General features: G+C 35.0%; 1 protein-coding gene across 1 annotated transcript in view; it reads right to left on the reverse strand.

Annotated features, from left to right (window-relative positions):
* The window catches only part of LOC138718733 (cadherin-19-like), a 58,123-nt gene that overhangs the window by 19,880 nt on the left and 17,880 nt on the right, over positions 1 to 20,363 (reverse strand). The window contains exons 2-8 of the mRNA XM_069853258.1: positions 17,528 to 17,755; positions 13,992 to 14,286; positions 7,719 to 7,838; positions 7,185 to 7,349; positions 6,330 to 6,514; positions 4,864 to 5,117; positions 3,101 to 3,237 (exon numbers count right to left, since the gene is read on the reverse strand). Of these exons, the coding sequence (XP_069709359.1) occupies positions 3,101 to 3,237; positions 4,864 to 5,117; positions 6,330 to 6,514; positions 7,185 to 7,349; positions 7,719 to 7,838; positions 13,992 to 14,286; positions 17,528 to 17,725 (1,354 nt within the window). The 5' untranslated portion in view covers positions 17,726 to 17,755. The remainder of the gene's footprint in view (positions 1 to 3,100; positions 3,238 to 4,863; positions 5,118 to 6,329; positions 6,515 to 7,184; positions 7,350 to 7,718; positions 7,839 to 13,991; positions 14,287 to 17,527; positions 17,756 to 20,363) is intronic.

Consider the following 20,363-nt stretch of genomic DNA (forward strand, 5'->3'; position numbering starts at 1 on the left):
AAGATTTAAGGTGAAGCAGAGTGACTCCTTTGCTTGCAATTTAGGAAGATGGTAGGCAACACTTATTTTTGCATTTATACCTTACATGGGAAAATAGCTCTCAGAGCTTGATTGTTACTACTGTACTTGTATCCTACATTAGTCTAAAGATCTTTTAAAGAGCAGAAAAACTCTTTGTCATAATCTCCATGAGAGAGGACAGAACTTGAAAAACAAAGTCTGAGGGAGCAATATATCAAGTGCAATAGGCTGGAGCAACGCAAAGAAGGAAGTTTATGCTTAAATAATTAGGGAAGAAATCGTTAACTTGCTTAATTTGGAGCTGTGTGAAAAGAAAAGTGGTGACCATCTCTAAAGACAAAGCAGAACTCAATACTCGCAAGGGATTAAAGAAATCTTGACATTGTGATCATCCAGTAAAAGGAAAATTGCAGTAATAACAACAATAACAATAATAATAATAACAATTACGCTAAAGCAAATTTCTTTACTTCCTAAAGGAAATGGACATTTATTTTTAAATAGAGGACTAATCTACACATTTAGAAGTCTGTCAACAAAAGAACAAAAGTATATATAATCAAAGTGGAGTGACAAATATTGAATTAATTATATGATCCGTGACTGAAAACTTTAAAGAGCTGTTAAGTTCTTTAGTTGTGTAGTACATCTGGAACCCACTACAAAAGGACCTCTGCAAGACTCATTGAGTAAATGACCATTGTCTGTTGGGGGTAAGTTTTCTTATGACAGATAGTGCTTTTTTCCAATGGATGTGCAGAAAAATGAGGATCAAAGTATGCTAAAGCCAGATGCTATCATTGAAAATTTTTGTTGGTTGTTTGTAGTTGAATAGAGAGAAAGATGAAGCAGATAGTCATCTTCTAAATTAATTAACTGGCAATCATCATCTAACTCAGTAGATCAGTGTTAAGTAAAGCTGATGATTTGAAGATTTCTTCCTCTGGCCTCAAGGTCCGCCAGGGGAGGTTCAGGCTGGACATTAGGAAAAAATATTTCATGGCAAGGGTCATTGGGCACTGACAGAGGCTGCCCAGGGAGGGGGTTGAGTCACCTTCCCTGGAGGGGTTTAAGAGACGGGTCGACGAGGTGGTGAGGGACATGGGTTAGTGACTGATGGGAATGGTTGGACTCAATGATCCCATGGGTCTCTTCCAACCTGGTTGTTCTATGATTCTATAATTCATGAATGGTTAACATGCTGTCATTTATGCATCAGCCTTGTGCTAGGTGGAAGCTGACTGATTACAACCAAGTAAAAACTGTTCAAAGGAAACTATTTCTCTTGACCTAGAACTTTCTTAGGAATAATGTGGAATAAGACTCAAAAGACTGCATGTTCGAACTGCTCACATTTAAGGCTCAATGAATTAAATCTACTTCTGGGTACCTTTAAAACATGCTATCTTAATGGCATGAGGATAAGATGACCCATATCACAAGTCTGCATTAACAGAGACAAGCTTCTCTTACTAATCTCTGACTCCTGTCATTGCAACAGAGGCAAAAGTCTTGTCCCCTCTGTGAATACTACAACATCAATAGACCCCAAAGGAGGGTAGTGTTGTAATGCATTTTCAATATCTGTTTAAGCTGCAATGAGTATCTTGTGAGGATGAACACTAATGGCATTTTGATTCGTCTTCAGCGAGCCACAATGCCATCCACCAAATGTTTCATACACACAGTGTATCTTACAACTATATTTCAAGGAAGAAAATGTGACTCGTTCCTATTTTACATTGTTTCAGGTATGCCCAGACCAAGGTGACCTAACTTCAATGCTTCTGAATATGGTGTTATAGACACTGACCTTATCATCATTAAAGAAATAAAGAATACGAATACATGGACAATGACGACTTGGCTTCTCAACAATAATTTTCATTATTTTAAAAGAATCACTTGCTTTTTCTGCAGGAAACATTTATTCATTTGTAACATTCGATTCTTTCTTATTTTATTGTTTAACTAAACAGAAAAGTTCAGATCAAAGTAATCCTGCTGTGTTTCCATAGCACTATTCAAGACATGAAAAAATATGCCAGAGATCAATTTTACCAACACCTGCCAGCTGCCCAACAACAAGAAACGTAAAATACATTCATGTTTAAACCTCACAGAGAAGCTGAAAAAGACTACATTATCAATCCCCAAACACAAAATAAAGACTGCAATAAAAATGTCTACTGACTATCTTCTTAAACTTCTAACATTAATTTTCTATATACATGCAGGGAGTGATTCCTTTTGGGAAGAGTGCAGTTTATGACTGCGTGTTTTAACACGGTCTTAGGCAATAAATACTGTTTAACTGAGATTCAGGATTAAAAATACATGCTAAAAGGGTTTGGCAAAACCTATCTGATTTATTGATTGGATTCTAGTTTCATATGGTTTTTTTCTCTTTCTTGATGATATATGTGATTAGTTCTTAAACAAATATCAATAATTGTGTTAAACTGCCTTATAAATCATTTCCTGTTAATTTTCTAGAGTGTTTTCCCAGAGTTAGGGCAACCAGATCACCAAAAGCACAAACCGAGGTGATTTGAATTTGACTTTCAAACAAAACTGACAGTTGAAATCTATATAAAGGATGCTTCCCAGATTTAATTGTCACTGAAGAGAAGTTTAGCTGATTTGGGCCTTACATTCAGAATTAATTTGAGCCACAGATTTCTGACTGGTGTTAAATTAGACCCTGGCTAATTTCACACTAGTCAAAAATCTGGTGTGAAATTAACCAGGGTCTAATTTAACATAAGATCTCGCACTGCAGGAGTAATTCATATGCTTCAGTGTAACTTGAAAGTGTTATAGTCTTGATCCTATTACAATTTCCTTTCTTTTTTTTTTTTTCATAAGGTCATCTTTTATGAAGGAGCACAAGACCTTGGAGCTCAAATACATTCTGCTTCTATTTAGCTAATCACTTTAATAATGCTCCTTAATGTAGCAAGCAACCGCAATATAATGAGAAAAAAGCATGTATTCTCCACTTAAAATAAGGCACATTCAGAGGATAATTACAGTTCATAGTATATAAAACATAGCATTCCTTAAATTTCTCACTCACTTATTTCTGTGGCTTTAACAGTTATGTTGTGCCAAGAAGCTATCTCTCGGTCCAGAGGTTTAGTTGTAATGATTGTTCCATTGTGTTCATTGATGCTGAACAATCTCTTTAAATGTGTGCCATGGACAATAGAGTACCTGCATCAAAAGAAGTAGAGAGATTCCCTAATGCCAAAATGGTCCATCAGAGGCAGACATCGAAAGCTATTTTCATGTGAGAAAACAGAGCTGTGCATATATACATATAAATGTGTGCTGCAACTATTCGGAAATCATGAAAAACGTACACTCATAAACATTTAAAATTCACTGCTGCCAAGATCAAAGCTCTTCTTTTTATAAAACTAAATATGTCTCAGATCTATATTAATGTGAACTGAATGTGAAATGCATTATTCATTCTTACTTCTAAGTCAGGCACAGAGCAGGTGAACGTCTTTGTTGAAAAGAAACAGCAAAAGTGCCACTTCTGAAATGAGTAACACTAACAGCTCAGTGGAGGTATAATGGCAAATCTATTTTATCATTGCTGACATGCTCTGATGTCAAGGGAACGGGCATTAGAAAGGAAGACAGACAACTATCTGTAATGAGAGGACACCTAGGCAGAATACAAAATTACAATGCAGGAGACGATTGCAAATGAGCCCAGTGTTGTTGAGCCTTTACTGAAAAGGCTCCAGATGCTATGTCCATATGTGGACATGCACATGCACAGGTAAATACATACATACCATTCTGTTAAAGTATAACCACTGGTCACAGGCCAGACACTGGACTGAAAAAGACACCAAAGATATTGGTTCAAATAGAAAGGATATTTACTAATATTTTCATGTCATATGAAAAAAAGATCATATGTCACAGTTCCTAATAGAGTCTATTTCATGGAAATAAAACCTGTTTGAAGAGTTAAAAGGTTATCGCTGCTCCATCTTAGAATTCCTACATGCAAATATTTCCGCTTTTATTGAACCTTCAATTGTGCTTGACAAATTCTTTCTAGCTCCTGTTGGCACATAGGATTCCAGCTCATCTTAGGTACCAGCAGTTGGATGACTCTCTAACTTGTTGTTTATTATTGTCTGGGATAGAATTAATATTCATGGTAGCTTGGATGAGGCTGTGTTTTGGATTGGTGCTAAAAACAGTGTTGATAATACAGGGATGTTTTAGTTACTGCTAAGCAATGCTCATACAGCATCAAGGCCTTTTTTGCTTCTCACACCACCCCGCTTGTGAGTAGGCTGGAGTGCACAAGAAATTGGAAGGGGATACAGCGGGGACAGCTGATTTGCCAAAGAGATATCCCATATCATACTACTTAACGCTCAGCAATAAAATTGAGAGGGGTTGCTGTTGATCAGAGACTGGCTGGGTATCAGTCAGATAGTGGTAAAAAATTGTTTGGGATTCTTTTGCATCACTTGTTTTTCTTGGGGTTTGATTGTGGGTTTTTTGTTTTTTTTTTGTCTTTGGTGTTTTCTTTGTTTCTTCTTCATTTTTTAATTATTAAGTTGTCTTTATCTCATGCTTCTACCTTTCTGATTCTCTCCTGTGTCCCAATAGGTAAGGGAGTAAGCGAAGGGCTCTGTGGTCCTTCTCTACTCACCAGGGTTAAACCTTGATGCCTTGAATATCCTACGCTATCACAATGAAAGCACGATTAACCGTAATTATGAACCAAAGTAATGAACAGAAATAGCCTTCAGAAATCCTAACTATATATGTATCTGAGATCTGTTCATATTTGAAGTTAGGTACCTGACAGGGGAATCATCGTTGTCCGGATCTCTAGCAGTTACAATGCCCACCAGTGAGCCACTCACAGCCCCTTCAGCAATCTCCATCACGTAGTTCTCCAAGGTGAAAACTGGAGGTTCATCAACATCTTCCACATTGATTTTGACAATGGTTTTGTCTTCGAATGGTCCTTCTTTCAGAAAATTGTCATCAATATACCTGTTTACAACTTTTGCTTCAATACTGTATCTCCTTTTGCTCTCATAATCCACTGTCTGTTTAGAAAGAGAGTGAGATGTGGAATATTTTTTTTTCACATTTGGGTTAAAGGTAGTTAAATAAGTAGTGTGAGATAAAAGACAAAACAATACTATGCTTCGTTTGGGAATGTTTTAAAAGTACTTATTTTTCAGATTTCTTTTTTATATTAGAAACACTTTAAAATTAAACTGTTCTATGCTGTTATCTTCTTATATAAATAGACTAGCTTTAACGTTACAGTTTAGCAGAACTGTAAAAGAAGTTTCCCCACTGAGTGTTAGCCTGACAAAAAATAACTTCCTCTATTAGTACTTGTATTTCCAATTTACATAAAACATTAGTGAACACTATTGTTTACTGTTACACAGATAATATGTGTCAGTTACTCGGAAAGGGTTAAGATGAGTATATCAAAATTTAGTCTTTAAAGGAAATAAATTCTGGAAGACAAAAACAATGAAAAAAATAAATACTAAATAAATACTAAAGAAATACTAAATAAATACCTTCCTGAATTGCAATAAATCCAAATAGAAAAAAATAAATAAACAAGCAAAAAAAACCCACAAAAAATTCCAACATACCAAACAAATTTATAGCATTCAGTTTCAGATTTCACTAGATTACCAAACGCCATCATCATTTCAGATGATGACTCAGATAACTCAGTAATATTCCTATGTGATTATATATAATCACATATAATAATAATAAAACAGACTGTATCAAAGCCTCTCAAAGATCTTAATTCATAAACTGATTATCTTTTCTGCTGTATTTAGTATCTTTTCAAAACTACATCATAACAAGAACTCTACTGCCTATCAAATATTGTAGTAGATCCTGGCTTCAGTTAAGTTTAACAGGAAGGGTTGGAAGTAAGGAAATACTGTGTACAATTTATTGATAAAGATTTACAGATGATACACAGAAGAAATGGAACATTTTCTCACAGTGGGATACAGTGTGTTGCACAGCTAAGAACAGCATTAAGTTACTTTGACTGACCCTATTGTATTCAGCAATAACAGGAATGAAATAATGTAAACAGAAAGAAAACTGTATTTTTTTCTATTCCCCTAATATTCCAATCAAATCATAAAGCCTGAAGAAAGAAAAAAATAGAATCCAAAGCAATAGGACTTTTTTAAACATCCAACTTGATTGAGGAGGGTTTTTTTTCCAGCATCTATTGTTGGTTTTTTAGAAAGCTTCTGAAATCTCACCTCTTTTAACAAGATAATTCCTTCTTGAGTCTCATTGTTAGTAATGATGTTGAAAACATCTGAGCTGTCTCCTTCAATGAAGTAATTCATGGCTGCATTCTTCCCTATGTCTCTGTCTTCTGCAAAGAGTTTGCCTATGGTGGTGCCCACAGGAGCATCTTCAGAGATGTTCATATAGTAGAGTCCTAAAGAAACAAATACCGGCACAATTTAGTGATCTGCGTTGGTTAATAGCTACTCTAGTTATAATGGCCTGAGGGTCTCAGAAAGTTGTGGAAAGCCCCCAGCTTTTATTTTATTAGAGCAGTGGATCTAATCCAGTGACGAGTAGACCTTGGGGGTGGGGCACGTTAAAATAAAATGTGGAGAGCAGCAATTCCCAACTGCATCTTATTAGTTCTTCCCAACAGCTCAGACAGCAGCTCCCATACCTGCTAGAAGGTCCCTGGAAAGAGAAGGTCACATCATTTGCCAAAAAGCTTACAGTACACATCAGCAAAAAAAATGAATATAGGAAATAACGAAAGAAGGTGAGTGAAAATTATACTAAATATACTGTTGCCCAGATTTACAGGTCTAGGCAGAGCAAACTGTACAGAAAGCAGTTTAGTAAGTCATTTTTCTCCAAAATCTAATCATAAAACCAGCAGGCTTGAAATCTTTTGTTAGGTTTTCCTTTCCTCTTAATTTCTGAGCTTTTATTTGGGATATTTTTAAAATTTTATTTTTTATTTAAATCTTTATCTTGAAAACAAAGCACAGACCTGATCTGAAAAGACCTACCAGAGAAACTGAGAGCTATAGTAGACCTGCATTTCCTCAAGACTTCAACTACCATAAGTGGCCAATACTCACGCTGTTGAAATTTAGGTGGATTATCATTGACATCTGAGAGGTTGATGGTAACAGTGGCAGTTGCTGAAAATGCCCCTGTTTGCCCAACCATATCTTTGGCTTGGATGATGACCAAATACTGATCTTTTGTTTCTCTATCCATTTGGGAAGCCATTCTGATGACCCCTAAAAAATGAAAATGTAATAACATATAATGGTACCATTTTCCCCCAACATCTGACCATTTAATATAGGTTTAAAATGCATCATTGGACACAGTTGTGAATTTGCAATCTAAACTGCACACAGCATAACTGTTCTGATGCTGGAAATTTGCTAAATAGTTAATTTTCTAGATAGAAAGAATTTCACCTTCCTATAGGAAAGAAAAAAATGTTGGTTTTTTTTTTTAAACATCTAGGAAGTATGAAAAAATGTACAATTACAGGATATTATCAGTTGATCTTTGCTTTAAAATTAAAAAAGACATTTTTGCTTGCATTCATTTTATATTAGTTTATGAATGTTTTCAATTTTTAAGTTCATTTATAGTACCTGACTTTGGCTCCACAGAGAAATAGGGCTGTCCCTGAAGTAGACTGTAAAGCAGACGGGCACTGTTCCCATAAGAAGGATCATCACCATCTGTAGCTGTTACCTGTGTAACTGAAGTACCTCAAGATAAAAATAAAATAGATGTTTATTTTCTTCTTCTATAAATTGTCCCATAATTACAAAACATAAACTCTTTAAAAATCAGTTATCTTAACAGTTATGTCAGCAAACAGTCCTGAAAATTAACAGAAGCAAATGGTACCTTCTAAAGTTTATCTTTAAAAAAGGGAAAATATTTTGTGAACAACTATTCTTGTTGCATTCAAATTTAAAATTAAAATTAAAATAAATGGCATATGACTTTTCAGTACTATATTTATGTTTCTTAAAATACTGCACATTTTATGCTCTTTTCCCTAATTTCTGATATATGAACGGAGCACAGTAAATAGTTTGTCCTTCTCTTGCATATTCTTTGAAGCATCTTATGGAAGTTTCCCACGGGAATAGAAAAACATTGCCAATATATTGCAGCAAAAAGTGTAACAGCATAATATCTGATAATATTTTTTATCCTTAAGTCTTTAAAGAACCTGTCCCAGTGCAAGAATAACGAGAGAATCCCCAGTGCAAAAGCCCAGCAGAATCAATCTGCAGAGCTTGATTTATTCTCAGGATGGAAGTTGGTTATATTCTAGATGCAAGATTGACATCAATCTCATGGCACCGTCAGTGATGACTGTCCTTTAAAAGAAAATATTCACAATATCATCATTTTGTAAAATAATCACTATTTTTGTCTTTTTTTTCCTCACCTAGGTTCTGTGTATGAACACAAATATGACTTCTCATGAGGAACAGCAGGAAATCAAGCTACTTTCTAAAACTTTCTGGCATACGTTCACATGGTTGCACCTGCTTACCAATATAGATGTATATTATGCTGGAGGAGACAAGAAGAAGAAACGATGGAGTGCAAGGAGTTAGACCAGAAACACTTTTTTTTAATTTTAATGACAAAGTCAAAGTTGTTATTTCTTTCTAAGAAAACAAATATATTAATTTCTGATTTTTCTAAAAGTTCAGAACTTTTGGTTTGTATTTGTTTTGGTTATTTTAAATAGAAATGAAGAATATTTTCTAACATAAGGATATGCTGGATTAAGTATTTTGATTATTAAAAAAAATGGGGTTTGCATTTTCTGTCAATTTATTGAGCAGCACTTCCAGTGATTCCATAGTGCCTGTTTGTCTTTTCTCACAGTGGAGGTATGCTGAAATATTATTAGTTGCCACCAACTTTTTGAGTTGTATGTCCTTCGAAACATACCTACAATACCAAACTTCTGACATTCAGGTGTGCATTAGGTCTGCACATAGATGTATAGACATAAGATAAAACAAAATGAGAAATAAAATGACATATTCGGGGTCATTCATTTAATCAGGGCGCATATATGTTTCAGAAATAACAGTATTCTTTAATAAAACTGAAAGACAAAGGAAAACTTCAGCTACACAACTGTTAACTTCTTATCAGCTGTAGACTGTGGAAACTGTTCTAATACAGAAAATTAATAATCTAAGACAATTTATCATGACTAGAATGCAGTTACTTAAAAAAAAATGTAGTGCTAGCTAAGAAGGGATCTAGAACTATGAATGATCCCATAGGCAGAGTCTGTTATAGATGCTGCTTTCTAGTAAATAAAGCTAAGTGCCCACAGCGATGGAAATGGACTTGTTTACAGCACCATATTTAATAAATCAGGAATAAAATCCAACTTATATAGGACTTCAGCATTATTATTACAGCTGTTTTCATCTCAGTCATTTAAAGGTAGTTTTTTTTTCTGCACAGTTTCTAACCATTAGAAAGAAATATTGAATCTAAACCAGCATCTGTTTTTTTTCTCTAAGCCCCAGCATAATTTTCTACTTGCCTGTAAAGAGAAGGCTATGATTTGTTATGTTTTTTTGGATGAAAGTTTCATGATCATTATATGAACCTCTACATTAAATATGAACTATGTAGTAAGCAGAAGAAAAATACTGTCCTGGATTTAGAATATTTTTTTTTTAATTTTTTAATTTTTTACTGCCCTGAAGCCTGCATTTTGTTATGCATTTAACCTTCAGGAAACAAACAAACAAACAATAAAACTATTTGCTGAATAGACTCATGTTTACTTAGACACTGGTATTTGAGTGACAGAAATTACAATGCTTGCACAATTTTTTTTTCCTGTTTGTTAGCTTTATTTAGGGAAAACTATATTTTTCTGATTGCTGTATAAGTTTTTTCGTTATTTCTGCAGCCTTGTATTTTTGCCTTCCTCCGGCAAAACATGGTCATGCTATTTATGTATTGGCTATTAGGTAAATTATAGGACCTTCATATGGCAAATAGTTATTGATTTTCTAACTAGAGCTTGAAATCTATAAAAACATTAAGTCCTGATATATTATTGCATCTGACACTCAACCGTCCCATCAGGTAAACTGCATTTGTACAAACTTAACAGCTGTATGGAAGACACTTAATATAAAACTGTACTGCTTGAGGGAAAGAAAACAGTCCAGCATTCTCAGAATGGAGTCCATTTACTGACATGATTTTCATTTACTCTGACACTTGCATATAATATCCTAATAAAATTTAGTACTGAAGATAAAAGAGAACTAAGGAAGAGGTAAAATGTATTCTGTTTTCCTGGCACATTCGTGTGCATATATTGATATCTGTACCTAACATTGGACGAGACTGTTTGTATCATTTTTCTGTGGGTCTCTGAGGCAAGTAGCTGTCTGTGAATTATTCTCTCTTTACTTTCTTAGTTCCAGACTAACTGTTGAGTAACAGTGAAATGCTTTCCCAAGTATTGATCACACCTTCTCAGCCTGTTTTCTGTGTGAAAACTACTAGGAGATCTGGGGTCCAGCATCAGTGATCTGAACTGCTGCTAGACAGCTCTGAAACAGAGCAAAGGCCAAGTTTATCTACTGAATTGTATTGTGTAAACTATTTCTGATCTCCATCCCTTATTATGCAACAGGATGTTCTGTTTTACTGGCAGAAAAGCACTGGTAGAGCAAACCCGTATGATATCAATGCTAAAAAATTTAGTCAGTTAATCTTTCTATCTACTGTGAGGTTAGAAATTTCCTTGTAAGGATTAATGCACCCTGAAACTGGTTTCACCTCAGAAGTACAGTCTCTACCCTTTGAGAAGCAAGGTAAGTAAGTGCAGAAGAGTCTTCATAGTGTGTGGCTCGGCAGTTTCATGTGCTTGAGCTGACTGCTATTAAGATATATACTATTATATAACATTCCACTTATATTCTGTTATGCCTTATATACACATTAGCATGCCAGGAGTGTAGTAGTGTCTGTGTGGAAGAAGTAGGTGAAAGAATGATCTTTGAAATATCTATGGTATTATGTTAGAGAGGTCAAACAGCGAAGCAGCAATACAGAAAATATTTCAAGATCCATAAGACAAGACTTAGATTCATTGGATAATGGCAAACTGAGTTTACTACTTCAACTATCTTGTGTCTAACAGAGGAGGCACATAGGGTTCTGGTGTTGCTTCTAATTATTATTTTTTTATTATTTTAATTTAATTTATCTCTTAATTTTACTGCAATATTTTGTTATTATCTTACAGGAAGATCACAAAATAAATTAAGATGTTTGCAGTTTTATTAATCTTATGCTGAAGTGATATGGTATTTTAGGAATTTAAATATATAGAGGATGATGTGGGAGCCTGAATAAAGATTGTTGAGCTTTTCATTTTTAGGGTGTCAATTTATAGAAAATTCAGGTCAATATAGATTGAAACTTCTCATCTGTCAACTGCTTTCTGATGATTTCAGGTGAGAAAGAGGTACATGGGAAAAAAAATACTACTGTTGATTTTGACCATAAGTACCATCTCACCTAATATTTTTATTTTGTTTTCCATGGAGCCATAATTAAGACAGAAGCTTATCTTTAAGACAGGGGGATAAAATAAAGAGAATCCAAAAGTCTGTTCTTTATAAAATAAAGTCTGTTCTCTGTTATAAGTCTATGTGAGTATTAATCAAGCCTTATAAACTCTCAGTTACTTCAAAGCTATTATAAGACACCAAGTTCTTCAAAAACAATGCTTTACTGGAGGGAGAGGGAGAATAAAAAAAAAGGAAAAAGAGCATTCTCAAAGTCCTAAATCTGTATAATCCCAGACAAAAATTTCCCAGATAATTCTAGGAAATTAACTGTACCTATTATTACCCTAAGCACATGAAAAGTTATGCAAAGGTCCTTAACAAGGCACCTGTCTTCTCATCTACATATTTGAGTGAAGGAGCAAGATTAAAGGTCTAGAATCACCCTCTGAACGAGCAACAATTCATGTTAGAAAAAGCTGTTTGACCAAGAGTTTAGATGCAGAAGACTTGACACAAATAAGTTGGTCTGTATGGAAGAAAGTGACAGTGAAGAAGAAATCATACACCCCAAAGTTGTTTCCCTGGTGGAAGGTGATATAGCCAGGGTGACTAGGAAATAAGTTGATTAAATGGATGTCTTTTGTAGCTGTTTCTGACAGTGATGGTGATCTGCTTCCTGGCAAAAATTACAGTACAAACCACACTTTTTATTAAACTCCAGGTACAAATATCTTTTTCTTGCAACCGCTCTCCAGGCTGGCAGAAGATGATAAAGTTTACAGCTCCCTGTGAAAGATTCACAGAGACTGCCCTAAAAGTCAAATGGGTAAATGTTTAATGAAACATAGTTTTTATTATCTTTTACGATCTCTGATGCTATCAAGTTAATGACCTCGTTAATTGATACAGTTTTAAGTAGCAAAATATTTAAATTTCTCTTCAATAATACTTGCAGCAGAAACAACCAAAATGGATAGGTTTAGGAATTAAAAACCTTGCTGGGGTTCTTTCTGTAAGATTTAAAAATGCAGTTTTCCTTTCATTTTGAAGATAGTTATTTGGAGATAATATTTGTAACATGTTTGGGTTTGTCAGCTGCATTCATACTTTTTTCAGGATTTAAATGCCTATGTATACTTTATGTATGCATATGTGTGTGTACACATATAAGTATCCACGCACCTATGTTTATTGGATGTTAACTTTGCTTCATATTTGTTCTGTTAAGTTTCCAGATACGTGACAGAATCTATTATAAGTGCAATGGAGAATCTATTATAAGCGGAAAGAAGAGGTGCAAGAATAAAATTGATCTTCTTGATAGATAGAATACAGTTTATGTGCTTAGGAAATTGGAAAATGGTCCTTCACTGCACATCATCTAATCCAAACAAAGAGAAGCTGACTGATGGGAAAGAGGCTGGGCTATATGGATAGGGAGGCATCATGAATGGAGTGGGGACACCCATCGTGTCAGCCCAACATCAGTTTCATACCATTGCTGTTCTGAGCCCATTATAGGAAGGAAAGTATCCCTGTCTCTGAGTTGAAATTGTAAGTGCCTGTGGTGTGAATGTGACTCTTTTCCAGTTACAGTACAATATAATGTATACTACACAGGCTATAATAAAGACGTACTGTTTAGAATCATAGAATAACCAGGTTGGAAGAGATCCACTGGATCATCGAGTCCAAAAATTGTTAATTGTTAAACAGAATCAGAGTAGGCTAAAGAATGCTGTTAAGCAAGATTCAGTTCAACCAACCTTATATTCATGACCTTGAAAGAGTCAACTGAGCTCAGAGGACTTCAAAGTTTTGTACTTTATGCTTTTCTTTCAGACTGGTAGAACCTTGAAGAGTTGACAGGTTGTAACAAAAATCATACACCAAATATGTTTTCTAGAGACTACGGTGCTACACTGATTGAAAAAGTAGTGAAATCTGTCAGCCCCAAATCTCCTCTGCAGTGTCAACTGGCTATAGTCCTCCACCCATTGCAAATGGTAATGTTATATTTTTAAACAAGTACTAATTTCAAGGCTGAGTCACTGACAGGAAAGGCAACGCTCTATAATCACTAAAAGCATGTATCTGGATTCTATAAATGCACCTGGATATGTGTAGGTACCTAAATATTTAAAGGCAAGAATGTTAAGTACAGGTATTCACAGTTTCAGTTTAAGCGTTTGCAAATTTTCAAGCTTTTAAAACAGTTTTCTTCCTTCACACTGAAAGGCTGTCCATACAATATGCTATTAAGATTTTATATCAACATAGTTATCTAGAAAAAAAGTCAGGGAAAAAAATAGTTTGATTCACAGCATGCTATACCTTCAGGTGACATCTCTGGAACAGTGGCCACATAAGGTCCATCCAAGAACTGTGGTTCATGATCATTGACATCTCGAACCTTGATAATAAATTCTGATTCAGGTTCAACAGGAAGATCAGTGTTCCTGTTAACTGCTTGTGCTCTTAGAGTGTAGAAGGGTTTCTTTTCTCGATCCAGCTTTTGTGTCACGTAAATTTTGCCGTCATTTTCATCAATGACAAAAATGCTTCCAGCTCCCTCCCCAGTCAAAATGTATTTTAGGTTGTCACCATGCTTGTCTAAATCTGATTTCAGCTGCAAGTACAAACCAGAAAAACAAGACATATTTTGGGAGGAATAGAATCTTGGAATATTCATTTTAGACTTCTTTTCATTCTATGGTGAACCACATTACTAGTGATCCTTCTTGAACACTAATATTTAAGAGCGTACTGTCACATTTTCAGCCAATCATGTCTCAGTTTTAAAGTACTTATATAACAGACATATTAATATATGAGAAACATGAAAAAGAAATGCTTCAGCCACTTTAAAGTCAAGAGAATATATGTAAGTACCTGCTTTAAATCATTGCTTTATTAACTCCCATAAACTTCTGCTGAAAATGATGCAAAGGCCATTAATCATTATCAGTTTTTTTATTAGTGTGAATTATAAGTTTGCTCTGTAGGTTTTATATAGTTTTTGTACTCAGCAATACTAAGTGTAAATATGAGAGAGACAGTGGTGTTCTACTTCTGTTGAAATATTAAAAAGATGAAAAGCCATTCTGTAGTAGAAGTCTGTATTATTTATTCTGAAATAAATGGATAGACATTTTCCATTTCCGTTCAAGATGATCTGTATCTTCTGTTCTTTCTAAGATGAACTTTATGATGATGATTTGATTTCTCTGATGAGGATGAGCCCTGGAGACCATTGCAGTCCTGCTGCATTTGTTCATGCCAGTAGAATAGTTCTGTTAACAACGTGTAACTGTACGTTTTAATACCAGTAACTTTATTTCTTAACATGTCAAGTATCTAAAGTTGAATTTCATGGGAACAGAAATTTCTATTGTGTCATTAATCCTCTAATTTGCACTTTATTTACTTTGGAATAGAACAAAAAATGTCAAAATCTCTAAGAGCCAGGAGAATAACTGAAAAATCCTGTGTTTAAACAAATATATATATTCACCCTGCTTCTTCTACAAAGCAGCAGGTTTTAATGCAAATAATACATCTACCTGCTTTGCTTCATGCTTGTTGACTGTACAGCTCAGTGTAGGATATGAGGTCACAGAACAGGAAAGAAATAACTACGCAGTGCACAGGACACTTTTCTCTATTGGATCTACTCAACATATTTTGTGATATCTTGTGAAACTGCAAAAATCTGTTTAGCTTTTCTTTGAAACAGTGTCTGTGCCTTTTGAATATTTTCGTGATACATAATTATTTGTATTCATCAAATGGATAGTTTATCCGGAACGTGACTGGGATACTCCTCTGGCATATGAGGAACAGTTTGGAGTTCGTGTTCTGAATTCTGTCAAGAGTACTTAAACCCTAAATTATACAGGGTTAATTTTCTTGAGAGTACAAAAGAGAGAATTTTCAAGGCTATGGAGTTCAGAGCCATTTGAAAAACAATCATCAGAAAGTCAAATGTTTTCAATATAAGTCATTGTGTGCAAAACATGGGGCAGGTTCACCCATTTATGTATGGTCTGGTCAAACAAATATCTGAATTTGACATCTGGGTAAGAGGCATCACAGACTCTTGTTGATCCACTAATTTTGATTTCCTTCTCATGAACGCCAGGGCATGGGAAAAGTGATAAGTATTTAGAACTTGAACCTAAGATGGGACTCAGATGTGGTCACAGAGTGCATCAAACTCTTAGAGACTGGAAGCATGCCTTGGGTGGGCTCTTTAGATACAATCTGTGTTGTACCACCTCGTTCAGAATCATTAATTCCCAAAGGAATTGGACCATCTTAAATGAGAATTCTCTTGTAGATGACATTTGCTGACAATGCATACTGAAGGTTCTTAGCTTATCTGTTCTATTAAGATAGACACAAAGGAATAAACAGTTTTTTTGCTGTAGGTGAGAACTCTGACTTTCATTTATCTGTCATTGCATTGATGATGGACACACTACTTTTTTGTAAACATTTTAAAGGAAAAGGATTCATGAGTCTATGTTAAATGACATTTGAAGATTGAGATCTCGATGTGACTGAGAAAAGAAGATTATACGGAATAGTGACTTAAAAACAAAGACGGTCTATATTTTTTTGAAGAACTTTCCTTGAGGATCTTATATACTAAAAATTCATGTGTTGATCGTGGGCTGTTACTTTATTAACTGAAAGTGGAATATACTCTACTCAATAAAAAGTAATTATGTCTGATTAGATAATGTTTAGACTGCAATAAATTAATCATAATATTCAATAAAAATTCCTCATAGTTTACCTGTGAGAAATACAAAAGCAAGATTATACATTTTTTTCTAAAACTATATGAAAATACATGACATGTATGAAGTTTCTTTTACAATAAATACTTTTCTAGCAATGGGAAAAGTAAAAATAATTAAAAAATTAGTATGATATGCTTGTTCATTCAGAAGTGAGATATCACACTTCCATAATAGTTAACTTTGAAAGGGCTGTGAAAAAGTAACTAATGAATTTTAAGCACTTCACCCTTTGGGCCCAATTAAATTTTAGTGCTTGTTAATTAGTAATTAAACTTATTTTAGTTTATTCATTTAGAAAGTGCCTTAAAGAAAACAAAAGAAAACTAGATCTCAAGATTAAAATTACTTCGACTTAAATAAAAATAAATAATAATAAAAACAATAATAAGCAGAGAGAGAAGAAAGGGGCAAATAAATTCTCTTTAAGACAATTATCTTGAATCACATTTTTAAAAGAGTGTTAAAAATAATTGCTCTTCCTGCTAAACCTACATTAATCTAATGAAGCATGCAGATCCCTGTAGTTTCTCAGTGGTAAAAGGGTTTATTATTAATCTGCTTCTTTAAAAATTAATGAGGGGTAAATCAGCTGCTACTTACTGCAAGAGAAAATCATGCTAAATTCTGTTTGTAAACTACACTGTACTCAGTATGGTTACTTTGACGAATTGTCAAAAACAGCACAAGCAAATTGCCCAATGTCAATAAATGAGTCCCTAACTTTCATTCAGAAGACAGAAAGGAAACTTTCTGCTTGATACCTGCACCTACTGCACAGGGAACTAGTTTTAGTAACAGAGCGAATATAGAGTTTTTTCACAGCAAACCTAGGTGAAGGCAAGTCCTTGGTACAGTTGTGGCCTCAACTCTTTGAGTTTTCTGAAGCTAAAGTGAAGTCACAGGAAAGCAGAGATATACCACCTAATTATAGTTCCCTGAGCTCCTCTACTTTTCTGATGTCTCTAAGTCACAGAGAAGCTGGGTCTTCCAACTTAAGGTGGTAAGCTGGTAACAAACATATTAAATCCAAATTTGTACCATCATTTAATCATTACATCATACCTGTCCAACATACAGAGGCGCCACTGGAATTTGTTCCTCGGTTACAAAAAGTGGTTCCCATACCCAGCCACGTTTCACTCTTCGATCCGCTGTGAAAGTCCGATGTGTATTTTGAGCACTGTGGTTCTGGACTCTCAGAGAGCAAGGACAAAGCTGAAACAACATCAGCACAAGCGAGAGAAATGTGGAGCAATTCATGTTGAACTTTTTCTTTCAATCAATTTTCATCTGTGGAAGAGAATAAAAAAAGAATAAAAACCCAAAACTTTGTCAAAACACTGCTTTTGTCTTTCTACTTTTACGTATCGATTCTATGCTAATATAAGAGCTGATTTGCAGTTTTAAAACCTCCTTCTCTGCCTAAGAGGCAAGAGCTGAAAAAAAGTCTGTCATGATTAAAATATAAATACTTTTAGAGACTTTGGCATGAAAGTCAAGGGTTCAATTTTCCTTTAGGAATATCCTGCACAGGGACATTCTATACAAAAAAAAGAAAATCATCCTTCAATTAATTCATCTCCCATATTAAGCCGGGTAATTGTTTTGTGTAGCCTAGGAATAATTTGATTGGGATAATTGTATGTTTCTGCTCAGACAGAGCTCGGTTTGAGCTGCAGTTGCAGAACAGCCTGAAGGCTCAACATGTAGCCTTGGTGGCCCTGATGACTGACAGATGAAACAGAGTAGTGTAGATATTTTTTCTAACTTTTCCTTTCCCTCACCCTTTTTCCCAGCTCAGTAAAATGCACATAAAAATGTCAAAAGTGGTAGAGTACCATGAAGAAGCAGCAAAAATGTACAACTTTCATATTCCTGGTCAACAGAAATTGTCCAAACTGATTTTATCTCCTCTGACTTTCTTGCCTTCAATTAAACAAAGGGCAAATTCAAATGCATCTTGAACATGTTTCTGCAGCTAGTGTCATTGGAAGAAAAAGTATTCTTTCATAAAACAAAGGTTTTACACAAACTATATGCTATTACTGAATTTTCAGTTCCTTTTGGTACAACAAATGAAACACGATGCTCAGTTAATAATGGCCATCTATAAGACAAAAAGTAACATTTTGAAAATCCTTATCACACTTCTTTAAAGTCTTAAAGTTGAGGAATAACATTTTATCCTTGAGAAGAGGAGGCTTAGTGGAGACCTTATAGCTCTCTACAGCTACCTGAAAGGAGGTTGTAGAGAGGAGGGAGCTGGGCTCTTCTCCCAAGTGGCAGGGGACAGGACAAGAGGGAATGGCCTCAAGCTGCACCAGGGGTGGTTCAGACTGGATATCAGAAAAAAAAAAATCACAGAAAGGGTCACTGGGCGCTGGAACAAGCTGCCCAGGGAGGTGATTGAGTCACCATCCCTGGAGGTATCTAAAGGACGAGTAGGCAAGGTGCTCAGGGACATGGTTAGTGGCAGATAGGAATGGTCAGACTTGACCCAAGAGGTCTTTTCCAACCTAGCGATTCTATTTTATGTAGGAGCAGTTTGGTTTATGAATTTATCATGTGTCAGCCAGTTTGTGCCACGCACTGGAAAAAAGTATTTACCTGTATTTAGTTAAGGCCAGAAAAATCCATGAGTACTTTATCTGTTCAGGATAAACTGTGAAGTTATGTATTTTAAGTTTGTGATTTAAGTAATAATAATATAAACCCCGTTCCTTATACAAAGGGAAATGCCGTAATTGCTTAAACAGACACACAGGTCATATAGACAACCGTTTATTTCATCCTAGCAATTGTACTCATCATTCAATATTTTTCTGCTAAAATGTAATCTACATATATATATTTGCTAAGAAAAAGATAAAGCAGTTCTTATAGTAAGACATAGAACTCTAGATGTTAAAAGTAGGTTCCAATTCCTTAACATTGTTTGGTTTTTAACTGTAAAGCTAAAACAGTGCAAGACCAGACTTGAATGGAAGGAATGTGGCTTAGGTATTCTCTCGTTTCAGTTTTCTGTCGCAAATGACTTATTTTCCTAGAGCTGCAAGAACAATATTTGTGACATGGAACACAAGGCCAACAAAGCTCAACGTGGCTGTCAGATAAAGCTTGAGTGAAGTTTAGAAGGCGTAAAGGCCTTGGAGACTCTCTCTGTAGAACTGGTGTATTTAACACTAAGCAGTAATTTGCACAGAAACCAGTCTTGAAAATTAACTTTCTTTTTTTTTTTTTTTTCCACAGAACACAGTAAAGGAAAGACTAGTCAAAATATGAAAGCTTAATGTCAAAGAGACCTTTCAGAGGAATCACAAGGAAAATTATTTCAGTCACTGTTTAAATGAGGAGACAGGTGTTCAGTCTGGGCCACAGCAAATGCTTCTGGCTACCTATTATCTGGTGTTTTGGCCACTTCTTCTGACAGTTCCTACCGTAGCCACCAACAATAAACAGCTTAGAGAGCATAATTAATATTTTGCCCCATTTCAATGCCCTCTTTACTAGATTATGCTAATAACCTATGATACATGGATTCAAGTGTCACATCTCATACAAATTGCAGGGGAATAAACATTTTTAGATTTTGGCATGTTGCACAGTGCTATATGTATAAAAGGACTTTAACTTGAAAATACAAACAGCAGGCCAGTTATTGTACAAACCCATAAAGTTATCTAATTGAACTGAGAGTATATGTATTTCTGGTTTTCTCTTTGCTACATCAGACATACTCGTCTTTACTTTCAGTATCTTTGAAAGCATATTTAACTCCAACATCTTCCTTCTTATTTGGCAATGAGACCACTGCTTCTAGCCTCTGGCCAGCACATCTTGCCTTTCTTTATAAATTCACTTGTTCCCTTGTGAAACAATCACCTTCTTTCTGTTCCAT

The sequence above is a fragment of the Phaenicophaeus curvirostris genome, chromosome 3 (assembly GCF_032191515.1).
Source record: "Phaenicophaeus curvirostris isolate KB17595 chromosome 3, BPBGC_Pcur_1.0, whole genome shotgun sequence".
Classification (NCBI taxonomy): domain Eukaryota; kingdom Metazoa; phylum Chordata; class Aves; order Cuculiformes; family Cuculidae; genus Phaenicophaeus; species Phaenicophaeus curvirostris.